The sequence below is a fragment of the Capronia epimyces genome, assembly GCF_000585565.1.
Source record: "Capronia epimyces CBS 606.96 chromosome Unknown aczIQ-supercont1.3, whole genome shotgun sequence".
Classification (NCBI taxonomy): Eukaryota; Fungi; Ascomycota; class Eurotiomycetes; order Chaetothyriales; family Herpotrichiellaceae; genus Capronia; species Capronia epimyces.
In genome coordinates, this window is record NW_006912906.1 from 1,808,701 (window position 1) to 1,832,061 (window position 23,361).

Below are 23,361 nucleotides of genomic sequence, written 5' to 3' on the forward strand. Positions count from 1 at the left end.
TATAAATAACCAGCTGAGAGCTCCCCTAACCAACTTTGCCATGACCGACATTGGAACATCCCCTTCAAAGGCCAGCCACCTTTCACAATGTCGACACCTTCCGACCACATCTCAGACTCAGACAAGGTCGCCTTCGAGCCCAAGGCAGACCACCCCGACAGGGAGCATGGTACCAAGGTAGAGCTGCCCGAGGAAACCCCTCACCTCTCGATTGGGGATGTGTTCAGAGGCACCGCTGTCCATAAAGTCACCCCGTTTGAGCGTAAAGCCGCTTTGATCAACGCGTAAGTCTGCAGACTGCGAGATGCTATTCACCTACTGTTCTTTCGCATGAGCCGGTGCTGACCAGTCCATTCAGTGAGATCGACAAGTTCGGCTTCGGCAAGTACCAGAAGTGCATCTGGCTTTTGTGCGGGTTCGGATACTTCCTCGACTTGGCCTGGGCACAGGGTGTCGCTCTGATGGCTTCGGCCGTATAGTGAGTCTGAAGTCATCTCTGGTGTAAATGTCACTACTCACACTTTGCAGCCAGGAGTTCGGGACACCCTCGGGAAGGCAAGGTCTGCTCTCCACCTGCTCCAACGCCGGACTCAGGTGAGTATCTCGCTCCATGGCGCTGGTACCCAGGCTTACATTTTGCAGCGTTGGTGCAATCGGATTTGGTATCATTTCCGATCTCATTGGCAGGAAGTGGGCCTTCAACCTCTCGTGCCTCATCACCTGCGTCTTCGGCATACTTCTGGTACGTTGCCTCCCTTGCTGACCCACGAGCCATTACTCACAGCTCCAGGCCGCGAGCAAGAGCAGCTACGGCGCAGTCTGCGGGATATACTTCCTAGCGAGCATTGGTCTTGGAGGAAACATCCCCATGGACGCGACCATCGCGCTCGAGTTCCTGCCCCAGAATCGCCGCTTCCTTGTGTCCCTGTTGAGTATGTGGCAACCGATCGGCATTGTCTTCGCGTGCGCTGTCGCTTACGGCACCACCGCCAAGTACCGATGCGACGTGGCTCTGCCCGCCTGCAACGCCGTTGGCAAGGGGGAGGCTTGCTGCAGCCTCTCGAGCAACATGGGCTGGAGATACCAGTGCATCATCATTGGTGCCGTGACCCTGGTCATCTTCTTCGCCCGGTATGGCATCTTCAGGTTTCACGAGTCGCCTAAGTTCCTCCTGAGCAAAGGCCGCGAGCAGGAGGCCATCGATGTCCTGCACAAGATTGCCAAGTTCAACGGAGCACCCGAGCCCACGTTGACTGTTGAAGATTTCCATGCGGTCAACAGCGCTCTCGGCATCGACGAGACCCAAAATACCACTGGTTCCGGCTCTAAGGACGTCATCCGCCGCGCGTTTAAGAACCTAGGCTTCCTCCGTGGCATCTTCCTTAGCAAGCTCCAGTGCTTCACCTTTTTTCTTTTGGCCCTGGCCTACATGGTAAGTAGTTCATGAATTATCCCAAGTATCGTTGCATGCTGACCATCACAGGGTGACTACTGGTCTTTCAATCTGGCCGGCTACTTCCTCCCAATTGTTTTACTACAGAACAACGTGGACAGCGGCGCGAATACCGTCACCGCCACCTACCGCGAGTACATCTATATCTACCTTCCCGGGATTATTGGCGCCTTCGTCGCCCTTTTCTCTGTCCAGTTGCCCTTGATTGGTAGAAAGTGGTCGCTGGTCATCTCGGCCGCGCTACAGGGGCTGTCCATGGCCATGTACACCCAGGTCAAAACAACCGCCGGCTATGTCGGTCTCAACGCTCTCGAGTACATTATGCAGACTGTAAGTTTCTCCCCAACCATCGAAGCCAGACATGAAATGACGATTGCCAGTATTTCAACGCGGTGCTGTACGCGTCCGCGCCCGAGATGTTCGACACGACCTCCCGCGCTAGCGCGAGCGGTTTGCTGTCCTGCCTGGGTCGTATCGCCGGTATCGTCGCCCCCTTTGCTGGTCAAAAGTACATTGACCAGGGTAGGGCCGGTGTCCTCTGGCTCGGCGCCGGCGGTATCTGGCTCTCGTCTTTTGTCATGTGCTTCCTCCCCATCGAGATGAGAAACAGGCAGATGTACTAGACGCGCCTCCCAGTGGCTTTGACAGGGATAGGAATGTATATCTATTCCTGGCGGTGTTGGTATGGAGGAGGTTTATAGACGTTATGTCAGCAGCTCTTGTCTCGGCACCATCGGGGTTTCTTTTAGGAGGACCGAAGCAGTGTAAAAGAACTTCCTAATGCTGTACATTTTCTTGGGCTGTGACTTCAATTTGAGCTCAGGAACGAAGTTGCTGACAGACTATTCTGCTCCTGCACGAGCTCTGTCAGTCCCAGAGGCCAAGTCGTTTTCAGACGCCGTAAACGGAGACCGGTTACAGTCACCAGATTTTCAGAATACGGGTCAAGGAGGTTACCGATTCTGAGACTTGTTCGCCTCGCGGGACCCGGTGGCCCGCAGATCCCCACCACTTCTAGCCTCGTGTCTATACTACTGGCAACCTCTAAGCGTATGAAGCGGAGCCTTTTTGGGCCGCCTAACACATAATAAGAGTTAGTTCTCCACAGCCTTGCTGGAGCCGTTATAGCTTGTTGCCAAAACAAAAGCTGGCACCAACGGATCCACTTCATGCCTCAATGCCTTGATGGTAGAGAACTGCAAGCCTGGTGAGAGCAAAGCGGAAGCAGACTCGACAGAAGCAGTCCGGAAGGAGAAGGCTGAGCTACGTTGTCGTCTAATTGCCGTAAAGAAAGGAGATTGTGGCGCAGGGGTGGTACCGTCGTGACTGGCCGGCGAAGGGCGGTTGACATGAGACAGAGGAATCAGTAGGTGCATGAGTTGTGGGTACATGTCTCTAAGAGAGAGAGTGGCGTAAGGCCTAGGAAATTTAGGTATGAAGGAGTAGGAAGCAGTGCTAAGGCGCTACAGGGCTTCAGGCTATTAGTGGGCCCAGGGGTTGAGTTATGTAATACAGACAGCCGAGGCTGGTTATGTATAAATGGCTTTATTGAGGACTCTGGCCTCTAGGTATTTATCTTCTCGGGAGGTACCGAAGTTAGATACTACAAGACATACGGGTTGAAGATGGAGCTTGGATGTAGTTGCCTATTCTCGTAGACACCTTCTATATGAAGGATGCAATACGGGGTACAATCGCATCTTCGAAACCCAAACGAGCCGGTGATGATTACGACCAGGTACCTCAACTTGAGTGAATGTCTTTAGGTAACAGGACGCGATATCTGTGCTGAAATTTGCATCCACAAGTCCACTGGCACACTGTCAACGCCTAGCGTAGATGGCATAAGCAAGTAATGGCCAGCAAGGAGAACATATTCCAGGGGCCAGATACCTCAACGCCTCAACCCTGACCGTGCTGGGCGTGCACTTTTCGGAGCAGGATGAGTCGCTACGGCCGAAGGTAACGGATCGAATCAACCTGACGCTCAAGGCTGCTGACATCGTCCGGGCCCTCCAGTAGGAGGCTTGGAAGGAGGAACTGCCGTCATGAAACGCTACTGGTGGTCGAGAAAGATGAACCTGTATGGAGTAGTGCATATTATGTAATTACGTACATACATACAGTTCGGAGTATATACATTCTCCAGCCACCACTCGGAGAATTTGATGAACTGACTGAGCGGCATAACCGAACTGTGGCGTCATGGCATTGCCATGATGGAGTACAACCCCACAAGACGTCGAATCTTATCGGCAACATCCTATTGCAGATTGTCCTCTGTCGCGAGGAGAAAGCCCAAGCCCAAGCCCCAAGCAGTCGAGAGTCACGGAGGCGCTCGATGTTTGCGAGCATCTGACCTCACGGAGAATAAGTTCGAACAAAGGTGACTTCAGCTCAGAAGGCGAAGGGGACTAGAGAAAAGGCGGTACTGGATGCTCATGACTGGGCCTCATACGCCGTGTAGAGCTGAGGCATATTCAACCACGTCACCCGGCATTTCAGCAGTCAATGAGAAACCACCGAGGCGATGTGGAAGAAGAAATGTAAGTCAAGGTTCTGCATTCGTTCTCACCCAGATACGTATCTGGGGTCCTGTGAAAAGTCTGAACAGGACGGTTATGCCAGGCTTAAGGCAACCAGGTACAAGCGGAGCAATATCGTCCGTATTCTCCGTGCTGACTGCCCTTCACCTCGAAATCTGTCGCAGCTGTCCACGGACTGAGAACGCCTTTTGCGCCGAGTGCTTTCCGAATTGATGTCCTGCCCTTTCTTTCTCAGCACTCCTCGTGTGTGATTGAGCCCAATGATCCCGCTATTCTCCATTACATGACTGTGCAACATCCATCATTGCCCCCGCTCTGTGGGTTGTAAGGATCTTCTTTTCTGTCCACTTGTCCCCAAACTGAAGGTACCATGTAGTCTCGCGTTGAATTGCAGTAGTTGATCAAGCTGCGCCCACGGCATTAGTAAATTCTGAGCACTACGCATCTGTTGCTGTGGGTGGATAAGACTCACCTCATGGACGCTTCGCCAACCTTTACACGAGGCCTTTCCAGATCTTCTTTAAGACGGGAGTTGAGTTCTTGGAGCCGCCGAAGTTTAAGATCTGCCATGCTTTGTTTTTTGGACTTGGCGTCGCCTCCATCTCGGACGGCGTATGCTGCTGGCATGATGGCTTGTTGCTGGACAAGAAGTCGTTGTCGTCGTTATCGGAGAGCAGGGCGTAGTAGTCAATGTAAGGGGTGCTGTAGGCTAGGTTGAAACGGCGGAGATCCGCCTCGTAGTCGGCACTTGAGTACGGAGGCAACAGACTGTCTTCCTGAAGATCAGATGTGGCTCCCTGAAGATCAGAAGTGTCTTCTTGAAGGCGAGGAAGAGGAGTGGAGTTGAGGGCTTGAACCAAGCTTCGACGAGAGCGCTTCCGACGGTGACTGCTGCGAGCTTGCTGGGTGGCACGGTTTTTTTTGCGGTGGATAGGATCAAGCAAAAGTTGGGGTGGGTGAATGCCTCGATGGATGAGTTCACGGGTGACTGGTTGATGGATAGGTCGCAGGGGGAACGAGGTCAATTGTGGTTCCAGGGAATCAGGGGACGAACGCTCCTCCATGTTCAATCTCAGCGACAGACGCTAGCACCGTTGGGGATAGCGTGAGTTGTGAATGTCACGTGAAGCGGAGATACGGCTATCCGGAGTTAGTGAAGTGGGTGCTCTGGACGGAAGGTGAAGCGAGGTAAAGATGAGACAGTCACGTGGTTTGTCTGTCTGCCGTCGTCACCCCTTTAGGCCGTTGACCCAGGCATGACTGCCGCCAAGCCCCAAATCCACTGTGTGAAATATCCAACTCTGCACCTGGCACGACACAAGCCGTGATCGTGGCAACACCTGCGGGCAATCGACATCAATCATCTAGAGTCTTAACGGATCATTCACTTGATCTTTGTTCTTTGACTCAAATAGCCAGCCGACAAGATGCCCCCGCCGCCTCACACTCGGCCTGAGAATGTGCTCAGAGTAAGCCAGCCAGCTCTCCTTTCTATGGCTTCTGCCTTCGCGCAATGACTGACAAAGCTCTTCAGCGTGCACAAGAACTGATCGCCGTGGGCCAAACGCAAGCCGCCCTCAATGTCCTTCACGAACATGTTACCTCGAAGCGCTCCCGGAACAGCGCCATCTCGGCACTGGAGCCGGTTATGCTCCTTTTCGTCGAGTTGAGCGTCGATCTACGAAAGGGAAAAGCCGCGAAGGATGGGCTCTACCAATATAAGAACATTGCGCAGAACACGAACGTGGGGACCATAGAAGTATGCGGAGACGATTGTCAAGGTTTAATGAACGCGTGCTAATGGGCTGCAGCTGGTTCTGAAACGATTCATCGAACTCGCCGAACAAAAGGTTCAGGAGGCTCAGGCCAAAGCCGACCAAGTTCAGTCCTCCCTTGAATCTGTAGCATCTTCGACAAACCTCAACATCGAGGATCTGGAAGCTACCGAGACCCCAGAAACCATCCTCCTCGCCACAGTTTCTGGCGAGCAGTCCAAAGACCGAACCGATCGAGCAATTGTGACACCATGGCTCAAGTTCTTGTGGGAGACTTATCGCACAGTTCTCGAGATATTAAAGAACAATGCTCGGCTCGAGGTCATGTATCAGAGCACCGCTCATCAGGCTTTCGATTTCTGTCTCAAGTACACCAGGAAGACTGAATTCCGTCGCCTGTGCGAACTTTTGCGAAACCATGTCCAGAATGCTGCCAAATACTCCTCTCAGATGCACGCCATCAATCTCAGCGAACCGGACACGTTGCAACGCCATCTCGAGACCCGCTTCCGACAGTTGAACGTTGCAGACGAACTCGAGTTGTGGCAGGAGGCCTTCCGAAGTGTTGAGGACATTCACATGCTTCTCACCCTGTCGAAGCGACCTGCGAAGAATCTCATGATGGCAAATTACTATGAGAAATTGACCAAAATCTTCCTGGTCAGCGACAACTTCTTGTTCCATGCCGCTGCATACAACAAATACTACAATCTCCTCCGCCAATCTGCTGCCGCTGTTGCGGCTGGGCAGACACCTAAACGGGACAACCCTGTGGTCACAGAGGAGGCGTTGACCAAGGCGGCCTCCTTTGTCTTGCTTTCTGCACTGGCAATTCCTGTCATCAGCACATCTCGATCACGTGGTGTTCTGGTGGACGTTGATGAAGCACGGAAAAACAAGAACAATCGCCTGACCAATCTCCTGAGCATGCCATCCGCGCCGACAAGAGCGGGTCTCTTCAAGGATATACTCAATAAAGGCTTGCTGAAGAGAGTGAGGCCGGAAATCAGAGACCTCTACGACATCCTCGAAGTTGACTTCCATCCTCTGTCTATCTGCAAAAAGATCGCTCCGATTCTAGCCCGAATTGGAGCCGATCCGGAGATGGAAAAGTATGTGCTCCCTCTCCAACAAGTCATTCTCACTCGACTCTTCCAGCAACTCTCTCAGGTCTACGAATCTGTCGAGCTGAGCTTTGTGAATCGGCTTGCTCAGTTCCCTGCTCCCTTCGAAGTGACTCCTGCCATGATTGAGAAGTTCATCATGAACGGATGCAAGAAGGGTGACTTGTCGATTCGTCTTGACCACGTTTCTGGCATTCTTGCCTTTGACTCCGACGTCTTCTCCTCTGCAAAGGCTCTTCACCCTGGCAGTGCAGCAGGATCTGCTGAGAGCGAGACTGGTTCAGTCCAACGGCTACAGAACACCCCTGCGGAGATTGCACGATCGCAGCTTACTCGCCTGGCCAAGACCCTCCATATCACTTGCATGTATGTTGATCCGTCTTACAACCAGGCCCGTCTCGCCGCCAGAGAGTCTGCACTGGCACGAGCCGAGGCTGGTGCCCAGCAAGAACTAGAAGCGACTCTTGAGAGGCGAGTGGTGATCGAAAAGCAGAAGGAAGCCCTTTCTGAAGCTCTCTCAAAGAAACAGCGAGAAGAAGAGACTCGCCGTCGTATTCGTGCCCAGCAGCAGGCAGAGATAGAGTCCCAGCGTCTTCGCGAAGAGACTCGCGCGCGGGAGCTGAAACGTGTCAAGGATGAACAGGCCCGTATCCGGCGCCAGGAGATCGAGAAACAACTCGAAGAGCTCAAGGGCGGCATGAAGCTTGATCTCGAAGATCTCAACATCGACGAACTTGACTCGAATGCCATTCGAATGCTGAAGCTAACTCAGCTTGAGAAAGACAAGCATGAAAAAGATCACAAGATCAACATCACCGCCAAGCGGATTGACCATATCGAACGCGCCTTCCGCCGCGAAGAACTCAAATATGCGGACGCGGATTATGAGAAGCAACACGAGGCAGATTTGAAGCTCCACGAACAGATTAAGGAGGACAAGCTTAGGGAGGCCAAGGAGAAACACAAAGAAGGGTTGGCTCTCAAGCATCGTCTGAGCAGGCTCGTCAAGCCCTATGATTCATTCAAGGGTCAGATCACTGAACGCCGCGCGGCCGAGTTCGAGAGACTTCGCAAGCGAGCCGAGCGCGAATTTGAGGAGGAGAAGAGGAAGCGCATCAAGGCGTACCATGAGGAGAAGATCAGACAACGAGAGGCCCAAGAAGCCGAAGAGCAGCGAATCCGCGAGGAGGAGGAGGCCAGGCAACGCGAAGAAGAAGAGCGAGCCCAGGCCGAGGAAGAGAAGAAGAGAATCGCGGCCGAGAGGAAGGCTAAGGCCGAGGCGGACCGTCTCGAGCGTGAGGAAGTTGCTCGGAAACAAATGCAACGAGAGGAAGAAGCTATTGCTCGACGCGCCGCCCGCAAAGCGGCAGGCCCTGAAACCGTGCCAGTCTCTCACCCAAGAGAGGCAGCACCCTTGGACGCCCGAGCCGACTCTTCAGAAGGCCGCGTTGCTCCCCGCGTCAATTTGCCTAGCAAGGCCGGTGGTTGGCGTGAACGGCAAGCGGCAAAGGAAGCAGCTGGGGCCACTGGCCGCACTACTACTCCTGAACCTCATGCTCATGCTCCCGCTACCGCTGTCCAGGAACCGGCACACACTCAACCTCGCCGCCCTGGAGGCTATGTCCCTCCTCATCTGCGCGAAGGTCCCGGAGCTCGTGCGGAACTACCGACTCGTGACCTGCCGCCGCGCAACTCATCGGCTTCACCCGCTAACGGTGCAAGCGGTTCCCGATTTGTGCCCGTGCCTGTGCGTGTGAGAGAGGAGGGTCGCAGCTTGTCAAGGGAAGGCGCCGGCTCACCAGCGACTGCCAGCGGTGACGAAGCACCAAGAAAGCCTGCAACTGGAGCAACTGGAGGACGTTATGTGCCCCCTAGCATGCGCAATCGTCAACAGTAGACGACCTGCAAGCCAAAGGGAGACCCGGGACACCGGGACACGGGGACACGGGGTCGATTTTTTCTCGTTCGCTGACCTTAAAAGTGGCATGTGTATTCTAGTCTGGACATTGGTCACCTTCTTCACATGCGGCGGAGCCCAGGGGACGCCTGGCCAAGTTGTAGAGATGGGGGAATGGATTTTTTCCGTACACATGTTCTTTCATTCTGTCAACAGTCAACATGGGATTTGCGCTGTGCGTCCATGACATTCATATGGTGACTTCCATAACTACCCTCCCAACGCCCGTATCTTTTGTTTCGAGTAAGATCTTGCTCCGGCCGCCACGGTGCTCGATATCTGCCACGAACTCATCCACTCCGCCGCCGACACCGAAGTAGACTTTCTTGGCCGCGACCCATGCCTTGGCCGTTCCCCTGCGGTGTCGCCGAAGCAAGCGGAGGAGGTTGTCTACAAAGATTTTCGAAGACGATGGCGAGTAGATTGTTTCGGACGCTAGGATTAACAGATTCGTAGGCCGCTCTGGCTTCGGCGAAGGGATCAGATCCAGGAAAGACTCGCCCCAGCCTCCGGAGAGGAAAGCAAAGGATAGCCGTCGGGCATGCATGTCTTGCAAGGTCTCGGAGACGAAGGCCTCGGCGCCGCCTAGGTCTTCAACGTCGAGCTCACCTTCTTCCTCCGGTCCTGGACCGTCAGGTCGAAACCCAGACCGAGACGCATCGTGCTCGGAGGGGAGGTTGTGATAGTGATAATTCAACAGAACGTTCGGGGCGGTGCATAGTCTCAGCACCTCTTCGTTGTAGTCACACAGCGTGAACTTGAAGTGTGCGAGCTGTTGCGCGTCTCCAGCTGTGGAGTTTCCGTCTCGAGATTGTCGACCGGTGCGGGTGAGAAAGGCTCGTAGAAGCGCTAAGCTGGGGATGGCACTTCCGGCACCGAGCTCGATGACTTGCCAGTCCTGGTTGGCATCTAGATCTACAAGTTGGGTGCCGACCAGCGAGGCCAGATCGAGTGCACATTCCCACGTCTTGAACCCGCCCTCGTAGATGCCAGAGGTCAAGTCGCCGTTCTCGAGGCCGGCGAGCATCGTGTCGGCCTCGTCGTCGTGGGTTTCGGGATCCGCTTCGGCCATCAGCTGAGCTCGAATGTCGAATAAAGAGCGACGCATGACCTGGATGCTGTCGCTTTGGGTATGAATACTTGTGGACGAGGGCGCATGTTCATATTCCGAGTCTGCGAGTGCAGTGGGCGGTGTTGGCGCCGGGATGGTCAGAGTATTGTATGAGATCTGGGATGGAAGGGACGCCAGCTAGACACGATCGTCAGAGAGGGCTTTTGAAGAGAAGCAGCGAATAAACAAATCAATGCAGTGCAGTGCATGTCTTTGGAAATTGGGGGGCGGGGTTGGAGGGTTTTGCAATATAGAAGATCCTTTCTTTCTTTCATTCCCGACTGGCAAAAACCCTGCCGTTCGTTGTGATACTGATATGCAGACTGACAAGCAGGGGTTCATGCGCCTACCAGTTCCGTTAGAGAATGTCTCCGCGGCTCGATTGTATGAGACTCCTCATGATTGGCGTCCGCGATGCTGTATTTTGATATATCGCCGACGAGGGTGTCTTGGTCATGAATTCCGCCTTCATCGTCAATATCGTCGCCGCTGAAACCAAACGAGAAGGACATTTGTGGATGAGTTGCCTAGCGGTCTTTCAAGGTTGGAGAGCGGAGCAGTCGGATTTGTCGACGACCATGTTCACAACGGTGCAATCGAGGCGAGGCGAGGCGGCAAAAGGCGCGAGAAGGCTGAAATGAAATGGGGAGGAATAAATTGACGGTGAGCTTGCTCACCCTCACGTGGGCGCTCACCCGCCGGCCGCCGCTTTAAAGAACCCATATCGATATACCTCACGCGTTAGGCTCCGAAGATCTGAAGCGACAGCCGTCTGTTAAGCCCTTATCAACTTCACATTCAATAAGAAGCCTTTCACCAGAAGTTATACATCGATTTCAGGACCTATCAAGGTGAACCTTCCTTGTGATCAGGATGGAAAAAAACCGACACTCACGTGATAGACAAGGCTGATGCCTCCTGAGGAAGATGACTGGGGGAGAGAAGCAAAACAAGTCAAGTTACCTTCCCAAAGGAGCCTGACGATCCAAGAACACGTCAATCTCGGCTTTTGCCACGAGAACCTCGCTTTTGGCCCCTGGTCGTTCCAGCCTGCAGCTTGCACCTACATGTGGCGCTGCCAGAATGAGATACAGTACGGAGTTGTTTACCTGCCCCTGGGCAGTGCAGTGAGAGTGAGAACCAGCAGCTGTCTAATCTTGTCAGATGGCATCCCATGGCACACAAATGCACCTTGTCAACAGAAGCAGCCAGCGCCTGGAGCTGGCCTTATACGACCATGCGCTTCGTTCTATACGCTGGCGACCGAGATCGGTACTTTTTGCTTTTGGAGGCGTCACTCCTTCTAACAGGGCCACCTATCTGAAAACACCAAGATCCTTACCCCTGTCAGCTGCAATATGGAGGGGCCGGGTCTAGAACTGTTGGGCGGAGAGCGGTCCTGGCAATGATGGATGGTTATGTACTCTGTAGGTCAAGAACATATGTTATCGGCGGCATGCTCTCGCTGGCGCGGACTGGGCTCCCCTTCCCATCCATATTTCAGTGTTCTGGCCAAGATGGGCTGTCTCTTGCACTGGTAGCATTTCTGACCTTTCTTTCTACACGCTGTGACGGCGCAGACCGCTGCTCAAGCCGAACAGATCTTCACCTTCGACGCCTTCTCGCGGCAAAAGACATCCGTGCAGTACTGCTTTACCACGTCGCTGAGCGGCTGCACCATGAACGTGGTGGGAAGCGCCATTGGGTGCGCCATCGGCACCTGCTCCAAGTCATTCGGTGCCTTGGACGACTGCCTGGCTCTGTCGAACAACTCCGCTGGGCCGGAATGATTGATTAGCATGGGGGCGTTTATGTGCCAGAACACACCAAGAGGTCCAAAGGCTTACACATCTCGGTGGCTACTTGGACGAGTATAGAGCGTCGACAGGCCCCTTAGTCCACCTCCATCCAGAGATAGCAGACATAGGCCCATCGTGTCAGGTCATTCGCAGTCTCGGTCTCAGGGCGAGGCTGGCCCTCCATCTTCTGGTGTTGCCTGCCAGGAACTTAGATAGAATGGTCTCTCAGTCAGATTATCATGTTAGACTTCCGCGCCCATGGAGGGAAAGAATAAGTGGAAGACTGGGGAGGGTGAGAAGGTGAGAGGGCGACGAGGGTAGACAGCCAGCCCAGGAGTCGCGAATTCTCTACTACTTGGAGCATCGGTGTCAACGAAATCACCCTAGAGCAACATTTGGCCATCAATCACATCTGCTGCCGTCAGCGGTTCACCAGGACCTGTCGTAGTAGGGCTGTCACATTCTGGATCGGATGGTCTCTGGCCGTCGACTTGCTGCTGTTCACGATCAACATCAGTACCAGCATCAATACCGTACGGCTCCGAGTAGAAGATGGGTTGCTGCTTATTTGCTGAAATATTGCCATGAAAGGTGGAAAGGCTAGCACTCAATGCTCGTTCCCGAGAGTCATATTGTCGTGACGAGCGTGAGCGACATCTTGTGCCTCCAGCCGACCTTTCCGTTTGCCAAAACTTCTCACCTGGTCTCGACCTCTTAGAGCCATCTCCGGAGACAATAGGGGAAGCGCACCAAAAACAGGGCGTCGAACAAATCAAATATCACGCAACCAGCACGATTGTAATCCTTTTGCAAAGGCAGTATATGATGAATATCCTGTGCTCTCTCTGCCGCTATGCGTAGTAATGCATTCACCCAACACCAATGCTAACTTGTCAATAAAAATACCGCTCCCAAGACCACCAATGTTGATGTGTCGTGTCCCTTTGGTGATAGATGATAAATCACTTTCGTTTGCTAGCAAGAATCATTAGTTTCCGTCGCCGCTCTTCCTTCTCTCGTTTCAGCTGGGCCTCGAGCGCGAGCTCTTTGGCATCTTCTTCTTTGGCAGCTCTCAGCGCCCTCTGCTCTTCTTCGTCCACTTCAAACGCCCCGGCCTCCATAACAGACGAAGCATCGGACCCATAATCATCTTCTTCGTCTTGTCCATAACCCACATCATCCGATGCATCTTCTTCGTCTGTACCGAGATATTCGTCGTATTGTTTCCGCCTGCGCTGGCTCTGCTGTTTCTCCCTGGTAGAAGCCGTGCCAATCGTGCCCTTGTACGACGCTGGAGCATGTAAGGGTGGGCGTGGGGCTTTCGGCACTCGCGGTTGATCAGACTTCTTCGCCGGACTAGCGCTTCTTGACTTCCCCAGTTTGCCGGCGACAGGGCGTGCTCCAGACTTGTCCTTCGCAGCTTTGGTTTTTTCTTCTTCCTGACGTCGCCTTTCGGCAACTTTCGAGACCCGTTCCCGGTTGGTGGCCTGATGTTTAATAAGCCCAATTTGGCTGTGTGCCTTCATCTCCTGCGCCTGCTTAGCCCTGGCCATGATGTCTGCATATGACCCTTTAGGCGGTGCCTTGGACACTGCGGTTGCTGGTGTTGTGGGTGACGCTGACGCAGTCCTCGACGCGCTTACACTGGTCTCGAGCTTGGGCCTGGCCACAGAAGCGTGCTTGTCACCAGCCGGCTTGGGTGCATTCAAAGGAGCCGATGTGCGCTTGCTGACAGAACTAGTCAATCCAGGTGTAGGATTTGGTCTGATGATTTTGTAGGTAGCTTTTGGAGGTTCATCTTCAGCCCTGCGTTTGCTACCATTGAGGGGCGAAGGTGTTGAAGTAACCCCAGGCCGTGATCCAGGCTTAAGATCTTCCGCCGTACGCTGTTGGGAATTTACGCCGGGCAGCCGTCCCGCAGGTTTCGGTGGCGGCGCGGCGCCGGTGCCGATGGAATTGACGATGTCGCCGAGGAAGCTCATATTGGTGGTGAGAAAGCGAGAGGAAGGTGAAGGGGTCTCAGCCGAGAGTTGGAATGTAGGCCTCTATCAGGTCGGCGTTCATGTTTGCTGTTTGGCTCATGCGGTATGGACAAGAGCCAAGCTGAGCATCATAGACGCATGGGGCAAATTCCACGAACTGAGGAGCAGGCAGGCAACAACCTGAGAACAAAGGGAATGACAAGTGAGTCGAAGAACAAAGAATCGACGTACGGATACAGTCAAATAATGGCCCCCGCAGAGTCGCGGCTGACTCTTTGACAGCGCGGCTGGGAACCAGTCATACTGCAAATAAGGCGACTCTGTCTGACGGAATATTTTGCGCCATTGTCAATTTGTTGAATACATAAACCTTCGTCAGACTGGATAATCATTTGCCAGTTGGCTTGGCGGGCGGTTGTCCTCGGCTCACTTTCCTTGAACATTTTCACTTCATTTTCGATGCGCACAACTTCATCCACTGCAACTTTTGGCCAGTCTTCCAGCCACGAACATCCTCAGAACCTGACGTGCCAGTCTCCGCCCAACTTGCGGTTAAATCGATTGTCTCTCTTGTTCGAAATCCTCGAAACAGCAGTGAGTAGCCTGCCAGCCAAGAGGGGAATGTCAACTGACGGCTTGCGTAGAAAAACAACTCAAAATGAAGCACCTCGCCGCCTACCTCCTCCTCGGCCTTGCCGGCAACACCGACCCCTCTGACTCCGATATCAAGGGTGTCCTGTCTTCCGTCGGGATTGACGCCGACGAGGAACGTCTCTCCAAGCTGATCTCAGAGTTGAAGGGCAAGGATATCTCCGAAGTAAGGAAGACTTCTAGTGTGGGCACTCGGGCAGTATACTGACAGTTATAATAGCTCATCGCTGAGGGTTCTACCAAACTCGCATCTGTTCCCACTGGTGGTGCCGGTGGTGCCGCTGCTCCCGCTGCTGGCGGTGCGGCCGCTGGTGGTGCCGCTGCTGCTGCTGAAGAGGAGCCGGCCAAGGAAGAGGAGAAGGAAGAGTCCGACGAGGACATGGGCTTCGGTCTTTTCGACTAAGCGAAGGTTGGATCTGGAGCAAATTACTGAAACCGCGGGGAATTCTTCCACCTGGCCGCTTCGGGCCTTCTGCGGAAACCGGGACGAGAAATGGGATCCAGGCCACTCTCTCAAGAGAGTCGTTTCTGCAAGGAGTCTGCTACCAGCCTGCCTGCGCAAGATTCAGACCAAGACACGGGTATCAATGACAAGACCAATTCCCTGTGACAAAGCAGATTACTTCCGCAGAGGGGTTCACTATACTTCGATGTAAATGGACAGTAGATTAAATCCCGAACACTAGACACCCTGAGGACGCCCTCGGAGTGTTCTCTTCTACTATGAGGATCCTCATCGTAACCTGCAGGCCGGCAGCCATTTGGTTTCTGGCCCTTGAAACTTGAATGCGGGAGCCTCGTCAAGCGGGCGATGCCAAGATTTCATGTCACGTGACGCACTTGCCCTAACGAATTCGGACCGGCGCAGCCAAGCCTTCGAAACTTCAGAGGGTGAACGCAAGTAAGTGTTCGAATCCCGTAAATCGTTGACCTTGACGGATCTGTCAACTGCACCATCATCCTCCCTCTCGCTTTTCGACCGTCACATCGAGAAGCGAACGCGCAGTGCCTACCACAATCATGGCTGACGCCGACTACGTACGTTCTGGGGCCCTGGATCCAGGTCCGCACTCTCGCAAACAAAGCACACAAGACTGATAGATTTCCCACTCACAGAACGCCGAGGAGGCCGCCGAGCTCAAGAAGAAGAGAACGTTCCGCAAGTTTTCCTACCGAGGCATTGATCTCGACCAGTACGTTTTGCACCCGCGGCCAAGCCGTATTCCATTCTGTTCTGTTTTGAGGATCGTGATTGGAGACCCAAGAGGTGGCATTTCTGATTGATATTGACTTGTTCTGCCCCAACCAACAGACTGCTCGACATCCCGTCCAACGAACTCCTCACTGTCCTCCATGCGCGGGCTCGTCGCCGATTCAACCGAGGCCTCAAGCGCCGCCCGATGGGACTGATCAAGAAGCTGCGCAAGGCCAAGCAGAACGCAAAGCCCAACGAGAAACCCGACCTGGTCAAGACGCATCTGCGAGACATGATCATCGTGCCCGAGATGATCGGCAGTGTCATTGGAATCTACAGCGGCAAGGAGTTCAACCAGGTCGAAATCAAGCCCGAGATGGTCGGCCACTACCTGGGCGAATTCTCCATCTCATACAAGCCCGTCAAGCACGGTAGACCCGGTATCGGTGCTACCCACTCTTCGAGGTTCATCCCATTGAAGTAGACGTCAAGTGGAATGGAGAGTCGGATGCGGATGTTGAGGTCTGCACGTCCGCTCTGGGTGTCACGTCCTGTGGCGGACGGCAATGGTGGAATGTCCTTGCAGGCCTGGTGCACGACAACCAAGGGGGCTGATGCGTGAGGCGCAGGTTCAAGGGTCTAGGACGAAAAACGGACTTGAGTCTCTGGCCATGACTAGAAGGCTGAAAAGCTGTAAAATGAATATTCAGCTTTTGAAACGAATTGTTTGAATGCTGCCGATGCCAATGCCGATGCTTGATTTGATTACTACGTACTCGATTAGGTACAAGAGTGCTTGCGCCAGTATCCGACATTAGACCCAAACCCAAACCCAACCCCAACCCCAACTCCTAGCTAAAGCCATTGCTTGTCTGAGACGAGCGAAGACTAGGTTGCTTGCAAGGCACTTAACCCAGGGCGCTCAGAGCAGAACATGTTGGGAGCGCAAGGTACAACATTTGCCATGAGCAAGCCAGTGCCGACAGTAGATTAACGCGAATACTTGCCCTTGCCCAAGCAAGTAGATACTCTTCTTCCCCCTCAAGTGCCCTGGTCTTGATCCGAGGGGGTGTCGGAGTCGGAGTCGGTGCCGTTGCCGGAGTCTTGCGTAGACGCAGTAGTCTCGACCGCTTGAAGGGTGAGGTGCTCATTTGACTCCAGCGTCCCAAGATCCCGACCGAGGCGTGTGTGGCTCAACGACTCCTCGATCATGTGCTCGATCTCGTGGACGTCCAAGATCCGATCGAGCTCGGTAGCTGGGCGGCGGTCTCTGTCTTCTTGCTCCAAGATGAGACTGGGGACGTGGCGTATGGACGGCGAGACAGGCGAACTCTGCGGCTGCGCATGGTCCGAGAGACCCAAGAGGCCGTTCAGGACGCCCTCGACCTCACTGGTGCCGTTCATGGGCTGTAGCGGCTGGCTGTTCTCACGCTGGAGGATGTTCTCTCTGCGCAGAGGGGCGCCGCGCTCCGCGACGACGATAGCCTCGCGGTGCCGACGCCGGAGGTGTTCCTCTTCCTGACTGCGCTCCGTGGAACGCGGCGGCGGGTGCGCGGGCCCTGCACGACCACCGTAGTCCACGATGTCGTACTCTCCCATCCCGGCCGTGTCCTCGCCGCCGATCATGCGCACATCGCGGTCCGAGTCGGCCGCCGTCACCCAGGCTGGCAAGTCCCAGCCGGAATTGTAGGAGCCTCCCCCTCCTCGGGTCATATTCTCGCGGTACCTGCTCCCTTGCAGACCGACGTCGCGCATTTCCTTCCGTCCGCGCGGGTATTGCATGACTTCCAGCACAATGTCTGCCATCAGAGGGTCGTCTGTCAGCCAGGCCATGCGGTCGAACAGGCGGGCGACATCGGCCTTCTTGTAATTGAAGCCCGCATTCTCCGGCAGTGCACAGGGGAAAGGGTATTTCGCCAGCCAGCGCGTGACCAAGCCGGCGTCCAACGCGGCGTCCATGATTTCGTTGCCTGCCAGCTGGGACGCGATTCGGCGGCCCGCGTATGAAAGCGTATTGTTGAGGATGATGAGGAGCGAGACTTCATGGGCCGGCCGATGGGCCGGTCGCACCGGGGACGCCGGCAGGCTCTTCTCTTCGGGAGTCTGGTCATGGTCATGGTCATGGTCATGCTGCTCCATGTGATGTAGAGGCAAGATGTTGATCAGTGCACGAACCGTGGCCGCCGCGGCGGTGCCGTCGTGCAGTTCGTTGGACATTTTCGTTTCCGTGAGTGCCGGATGGTACAGAAGCATCCACAGGCCGTTGATGGCGTTGTCTCTGCGCCCGTAGTCCTTGCTCGCCAGGTCCCGCAGCAGCAGTCGCTTCGATCGAGACCTGGCCGTGCGGTTGGCCACGATCTTGATCGCCGACGTGCGCAGCTCATGGCTGTAGCCGTCGGCCAGAGTCCGCAATGTCTCGATCTTCAGCGAGTTCTCCGAATCCTTCTGCAGCCGTTTCGTCGCAGCTGGAGGCTCGGGCTCCGGTGCTCGCGCTTCATTCTTGACTCGGTCTAGGAGGCTAGGGATTGTATAATAGGCCGTGCCCAGTCCTAACAGCAGAAAGACGACCACGGCGCGGTCTGACGTGAAGAACGACATGCCTCATTTTTGTATTCGTGTGGTTGGGAGCTGGTATTATCGAGCAGGCAGGCTGCAGACCTAGAAGAAACAACAAGCAATGCGGGGGACACAAGGCTGAACTTGGAGTTCCAAGAAGTTTTCTCGATCCACTCACTACCAGACTGAGCCTACTAGCCGTCACGAGGCCGAAGATGCGTGTGACCGTTGCAGTGGTCGATTCATGCCATCCTTTTTACTATTACTGAGAATGTAGGTGTAATTAGGTGTGCAGGTCATATCATTTTTTTCGATCTTGTGTTCTAGTTGCCGTCGCACAACCACTCAAACTAATCATGATCTTCCTCTGTCAAGCCCGGACATCCTTCCATCTCCTTGTCCGGGTACTTGAACTTACACCAGAAGCAGTAGTTCCATCTTTCCCGTAGATAGTGAACCAGCCTCGTCAACTTCTCGGAGACCTCTAGGGCTTCGAACTCATCAAGCTCCTCGTCTTCCTCGTCCAAGTCAACATCGACCTCCTCAGTCTCTGTTTTCCTTCCCAGGGCGATTTTGTCCTCGTCCTCTTCATCGGGATCGGTGTAGTCCGGCCGTCTCGAGAGTGATTGATGAAGGTCGTATCGTATCCTCCGATCCCGCTCGTTGATTGCCCTCTGCTTGACCAGAGCGCGCCAGAGCACATTGACGCCCTTCAATGGCCTACTGGTGGGTCGCCTCGCGGCATCCGTCAAGTCCCCAGCAGAACCTGAGGCGTCTTCCTCCTCCTCCAATCGCTCGCAGACCTTCATGGCCCCCCAGGCTTGACCCTCCATCCTCTTCTCCTCGCGTTCTTTCTGCTGCCTCTCTCGGAACTCTCCAGCGTCGACTTTCCTCTTCTTGTCGACCTCTTGTTGTGCTTCCACCTCTTCCCGAAATTTCCGCTTTTTCTCCGCATCCGCGCCTATACCGCTGCGCGTGTCTCTCATTTCCAGTCCTATGGGCTCGAGCAGACGGTCGTCTCCGTTCTTGGGGTCTCGAGACACACCCAGCGCGCTGCCGGGTTTGTATCCTAACGCTGCCATCATCTTGAATCCTTTACTGCTTGTGTCGATGGTCGTGGAGTTCAGTGCTTCTTCCCTCTTCTTTCGTTCTTCCTCTGCCAGCTCTGCCTTGGACTTGGGTCGGCCTTTAATCTCTGCCTCACGAGCTAGGCGCTTCTTCCTTTGTGTGAGAGTTTCTTTGGGACGTGACGCTGGGGTTTCTTCGAAGGTCATGTTCATGTAGTCGTCGTCTTCATCAGCCGCGGCGGCCGCAGGTGGTTTGGAGGTCATGGTTGCATATGAGTGTAAACAATAGGTCGCAGGGTTGCGAAGTTATCCTAACCACAGATACCTTTAATGGAAATGCTTGCCTTGCTTCTGGACGATGGGGCTTCCTCAATGCCATGAAGGTGCCACCAGTGATCAAATTTGCCCATTACACAAATAGATGTGAGACACCTGTGCGCGAGGGCCCTTACCACAGACTACACCACAACTGCAATCACCTACGAAGGCCATCAGGATCTGAGGTATATGTACTACCCCATGTTGAAAAACCCGGAGGCAGCGTCGAGGTTGGCAGTTCGCCCAGGCGCAGTCACGTGACTAAAACTCGATGCTTATAGGGCAAAACCGCGTAAAAATTGACTTGAAACTGTCCCGAAACTTATCACACTTCTGTGGCATCGCGATAGCTTTTCCCCGGCCTGCAAAAGATCCTGTGACGCAGTCGGTTAGCGTGTCGTTCTTATATTGTATGCTGTGCATGCGGTATGACTCCTTTCGAGCAATGCGAAAGTCGCGAGTTCAAATCTCGCCAGGATCAAGGTCCTTTTTTTTGGCTTTTTGCATCAATGATTCTCGGGTCAGGCTACGAAAAGGAAAACTATTTTTTGGAGCTGGCTGAAAATCGAGTTGAGAAGATTGTCACTCTCTACAAGAATCCGAAATTCGCTAAGCAAGTGAGTTTGGATACGGTCAACTGTAGCGTGTACGACACAGGCCGCCAGATCTGCTGCATACACGATATATAACTGCGTAGTCGTCGACATCAGCAGTTCAAAACCGCCCTTGTCTCTTTCTCTTCTCCTTCTCATACTCCTTTTTCTCTCTGCCCTCCTCGCCTTGAATCTCCGCCACCAACCTTTTGAACTTCTTATCGTACGCGTCGTCCTTCTCCTTCTTCTCCCGGAGCTGCTCTCTGGCCATGAAGTTGGCGTCCTTGCGCAACTCACGCATGGCACCCTTACGTTCCTTCTTGTATTCGGCTTTGAGTTTCGAGATTTGTGCCCGTTGTTGGTCAGGATCGTAGTGTCGGCCCGGGTTGTAGTTGTCAATGAAGGCAGGGATGGACGTCTTGATAGCGAGCGGCCGGTGGTTGTGTAAGAGCAGGGGCAACCGCGAATCAATTGCTGCTTCTTGCAGGCTCTGGAGGGTTTCCAGGGTGTCGGCTGCAAGCTTGACAATCGACTTGGGAAGCTTGGCCGACTGGCCAGCAATGTGACCAACCGCGTGAACGAGCGGCGAAACCAGTTCTGGGAACGCCGACTTCTGCCTCCACAAGTATGCGGTCTGCACGGAGAGGCGTATAAAGCCGCCGAGCAAGGCCAGAGCGTGGACGTTGCTATCTCGTGCGCCGGTGTCCTCCACCACGAGTTGTTTGAAAATCAGTTTCTCTGGGACCTCTGCAGCAGTCATCTGCACGCGTAGTGGCTTTGCGGGTAGTCTGATGGGGAAGTTCCATGATCTTCCGTCCTGGTCTTTGTCTGGAAGGGAGGTGGGCGAAAGGATCGCCAAGGCATTCGTGATATAAGTAACCACCTCTGGAACGTATCTCTGGGACAGTCTCTGATACTGAAGCGCTAGAGAAGAGCAATAAGCCCCTATACCAAGATCTCTCAATGACTGAATAGAGCTCTGCCCGAGGTAGCGGCCAAGAGTTAGCATCGCAGGTGTCACAACTGTGTGGAAGTGGTCCGAAGTAGGGAAGATGGTGGAGACGCCGGTTAGAATGACCAAGTCTCCAGGAGAAAGTTGAAGCGGTCGCTCGTCTGCGATAGTCTCGAGTTGACTCTTAAAAGCAGCGCCCACAGCTTCGGGCGAGCTCTTCGCCATCGAGTGCAAATGGCGCAGCAGACCTTCGAGTACGGAGAAGGGAACGTCAGTCTCAGAGTCCGCCAAGTAAGCAACATGCTGTGTCAAAACTCCAGCAAACGCATCTAGCTTTTCCTGGTGACCCTGGGCAAGGCCTTTGTGGTACAGAGCACGAATTCTCTGGACGATTGTCGGTAGGTCCTCCAACTTGGTGTCCTTCAGCACGTCCAGGAATCCATCATGGCTCTGAGGGCAAGGGAAAGTGTAGGCGAGATTGTTGTTCATCGAGCGCTTTTCTGTCGTTTTCGGTGCCGTGGCTAGTTGCGTTCCTTCTGGAAGGACTAGTCCGTTGATGAAATCATCGTCTCCATCATCCTCTGACTCGTCCTCGGAACTAGAATCTTCGGCATCTTGCTCGCTTGCCCCGTCGGCTTCCGAGTCGGACGCAATGAGATCGTCATCGAGCACAAATTCGTCTTCGTCTTCCACATCAAGCTCTTTCCTCTGGGGGGGTGGTGGCGGCCGCGACGGCGGGACAGTCAGTCCAAATGTTTCAGCATCGTCTTCACCAAAATCCTCGTCTGGGCCAAGTTCTGCGTCTGCGTCTGCGTCTGCGTCTGCGCCTGCATCGTCTTCGTCTTCGTCTTCGGAACTTTCAGCTTCGCCCTTCATTCGGCGTATTCGCTTCCTTTCCAATTCCTCCAGCCGCGCGGCTTCCTCGGCGGCCTTTTCCTCGTCCGTTTTGGTCCGCACGCTGGGCTGCGATCGGGCTTCCAATCTCAGTTGTCTTAGGTTGGCCTCGTACTCCTTCTCTGCATCCTCTCTGCTCTTGCCTGCCAGCATTGCAGCTCGCGCAGGGTCCATGTGCGGTTCGCTTTCTGTGGTTGGCGGTGACGGTAGTTGATTTCCTGCTGGCTTGTGGCCTCGAAGTGCGGCGTAGAACTCGCTCATACCCTTGTCTAACTCGGCGCGTAGGTCGTCGTCGTCGGCTTTGGCCGCTTGCCGCTCGGCCTTGTACATTTTCGACTTGGCTATGACTTCCTTCATGACCTCATTCTTGGTCTTCTTCCTCTCGGGTATCTCAGAGTCTCCCTCCTCGACGAGACCTTCGCCGTCCTCAATGCGCAAGCGTTTACGCGGCCTATCATCTTGTGCCTCGAAGTCTTCATCTCCGCTGTTGAGCGAGCCGATATCATCTTCGTTAAAGTCGTCTTTCGTTCTCTCTCCGAGGCCAAGCGATTGCCCGCCGTGCGTGAGGGTGATCTCGTCCTCGCTGTCGTCCTCCAGGTTGAACATGGATGTCTTCTTCAACTTCCGCTCGGCCTGGCGAGCAAACCTCTCCGCTGCCTTCTCTTCTGGAGTCATGGTTGGATCACTCTCTCCGAACCGGCGATCGAGGAGTCCGCCGACTTTGTTGCGATTCTGGATCTCTTTCAACAAGGTCTCCCGCCGTCTTTCCTCGCCCAGCCCACGTGTGACACCGGGTCTGCCGACCGCAGGCTTCGAGTGTTTCCCACTGGCAAATTCGAACTTTTCTTTGCGGGCCGGAGCCTTGACTTCGAAAGGATTGAACCGTTCCCGGATCCCTTCGAGGGCCGCATTCCGCTGGAGGCGTTTTTGGCCATCTTTCGAGGTGGCTTTTTTCTGTTTCTTGGACTTTTGAGGGCCTAAGACTCCATGCTCCCGCAAGGATGCCTTCAATTGTTTGAGCTGCGACGGCGCCATCGCAATCGCTGGGGCGGCTAAAGGACAGAAACGGTGCCTGCGCCGGGTTTAGTCTGGCAGACAAAAAAGGTTCGGTACTGAGGTTTGCCAAGGTTTGGTAAATCTGCTTGCCGCTCTGGCCCCGACTCCGGCTCCCACCCGATCGGGGAATAGGGTGATGCCGCCCTTACTCACCCCCTGCCCTACCACCTCCATATGTATCTTAGATATCTACCTGTACGGATTACCCAGTGCTATTCGTAGGTAGGTACATAATAGCAGGAGGCACGCAAGGAATATGCCTAACAGTCTACGCATATCATTGCTCAAACGATGGATATCAGTTGTCTCACCGTTACCATCATGTCCAGCGG

At 54.3% G+C, this 23,361-nt stretch overlaps 11 protein-coding genes across 11 annotated transcripts; 5 read left to right on the forward strand and 6 right to left on the reverse strand.

Annotated features, from left to right (window-relative positions):
* Positions 1 to 87: 87 nt before the first annotated feature.
* Positions 88 to 2,076, forward strand: A1O3_03919 (uncharacterized protein; the record flags this gene model as incomplete). Its single annotated transcript, XM_007734054.1, has 7 exons — positions 88 to 284; positions 359 to 478; positions 529 to 594; positions 643 to 742; positions 791 to 1,432; positions 1,484 to 1,783; positions 1,834 to 2,076. The coding sequence occupies 7 exons, from the start codon at positions 88 to 90 to the stop codon at positions 2,074 to 2,076; spliced, it is 1,668 nt and encodes a 555-aa protein (XP_007732244.1).
* A 2,202-nt stretch (positions 2,077 to 4,278) lies between these two features.
* Positions 4,279 to 4,626, reverse strand: A1O3_03920 (guanine nucleotide-binding protein subunit gamma; the record flags this gene model as incomplete). The annotated part of the gene is made up of 2 exons (XM_007734055.1): positions 4,279 to 4,405; positions 4,472 to 4,626. 2 exons carry the CDS (start codon positions 4,624 to 4,626, stop codon positions 4,279 to 4,281), a joined length of 282 nt encoding a protein of 93 aa, XP_007732245.1.
* Positions 4,627 to 5,512: 886 nt separating this feature from the next.
* Positions 5,513 to 8,795, forward strand: A1O3_03921 (translation initiation factor 3 subunit A; the record flags this gene model as incomplete). Its single annotated transcript, XM_007734056.1, has 2 exons — positions 5,513 to 5,758; positions 5,811 to 8,795. 2 exons carry the CDS (start codon positions 5,513 to 5,515, stop codon positions 8,793 to 8,795), a joined length of 3,231 nt encoding a protein of 1,076 aa, XP_007732246.1.
* A 250-nt stretch (positions 8,796 to 9,045) lies between these two features.
* Positions 9,046 to 10,478, reverse strand: A1O3_03922 (uncharacterized protein; the record flags this gene model as incomplete). The annotated part of the gene is made up of 2 exons (XM_007734057.1): positions 9,046 to 10,104; positions 10,317 to 10,478. 2 exons carry the CDS (start codon positions 10,476 to 10,478, stop codon positions 9,046 to 9,048), a joined length of 1,221 nt encoding a protein of 406 aa, XP_007732247.1.
* Positions 10,479 to 10,877: 399 nt separating this feature from the next.
* Positions 10,878 to 11,756, forward strand: A1O3_03923 (uncharacterized protein; the record flags this gene model as incomplete). The annotated part of the gene is made up of 2 exons (XM_007734058.1): positions 10,878 to 11,093; positions 11,547 to 11,756. The coding sequence occupies 2 exons, from the start codon at positions 10,878 to 10,880 to the stop codon at positions 11,754 to 11,756; spliced, it is 426 nt and encodes a 141-aa protein (XP_007732248.1).
* A 971-nt stretch (positions 11,757 to 12,727) lies between these two features.
* Positions 12,728 to 13,747, reverse strand: A1O3_03924 (uncharacterized protein; the record flags this gene model as incomplete). The annotated part of the gene is made up of 1 exon (XM_007734059.1): positions 12,728 to 13,747. One exon carries the CDS (start codon positions 13,745 to 13,747, stop codon positions 12,728 to 12,730), a length of 1,020 nt encoding a protein of 339 aa, XP_007732249.1.
* Positions 13,748 to 14,405: 658 nt separating this feature from the next.
* A1O3_03925 (uncharacterized protein) lies at positions 14,406 to 14,801 on the forward strand (the record flags this gene model as incomplete). The annotated part of the gene is made up of 2 exons (XM_007734060.1): positions 14,406 to 14,564; positions 14,619 to 14,801. 2 exons carry the CDS (start codon positions 14,406 to 14,408, stop codon positions 14,799 to 14,801), a joined length of 342 nt encoding a protein of 113 aa, XP_007732250.1.
* Positions 14,802 to 15,418: 617 nt separating this feature from the next.
* On the forward strand, positions 15,419 to 16,077 carry A1O3_03926 (40S ribosomal protein S15; the record flags this gene model as incomplete). Its single annotated transcript, XM_007734061.1, has 3 exons — positions 15,419 to 15,436; positions 15,515 to 15,591; positions 15,711 to 16,077. 3 exons carry the CDS (start codon positions 15,419 to 15,421, stop codon positions 16,075 to 16,077), a joined length of 462 nt encoding a protein of 153 aa, XP_007732251.1.
* A 557-nt stretch (positions 16,078 to 16,634) lies between these two features.
* Positions 16,635 to 18,191, reverse strand: A1O3_03927 (uncharacterized protein; the record flags this gene model as incomplete). Its single annotated transcript, XM_007734062.1, has 1 exon — positions 16,635 to 18,191. One exon carries the CDS (start codon positions 18,189 to 18,191, stop codon positions 16,635 to 16,637), a length of 1,557 nt encoding a protein of 518 aa, XP_007732252.1.
* A 308-nt stretch (positions 18,192 to 18,499) lies between these two features.
* A1O3_03928 (uncharacterized protein) lies at positions 18,500 to 19,480 on the reverse strand (the record flags this gene model as incomplete). The annotated part of the gene is made up of 1 exon (XM_007734063.1): positions 18,500 to 19,480. One exon carries the CDS (start codon positions 19,478 to 19,480, stop codon positions 18,500 to 18,502), a length of 981 nt encoding a protein of 326 aa, XP_007732253.1.
* Positions 19,481 to 20,248: 768 nt separating this feature from the next.
* On the reverse strand, positions 20,249 to 23,008 carry A1O3_03930 (uncharacterized protein; the record flags this gene model as incomplete). Its single annotated transcript, XM_007734064.1, has 1 exon — positions 20,249 to 23,008. The coding sequence occupies one exon, from the start codon at positions 23,006 to 23,008 to the stop codon at positions 20,249 to 20,251; it is 2,760 nt and encodes a 919-aa protein (XP_007732254.1).
* Positions 23,009 to 23,361: the final 353 nt, after the last annotated feature.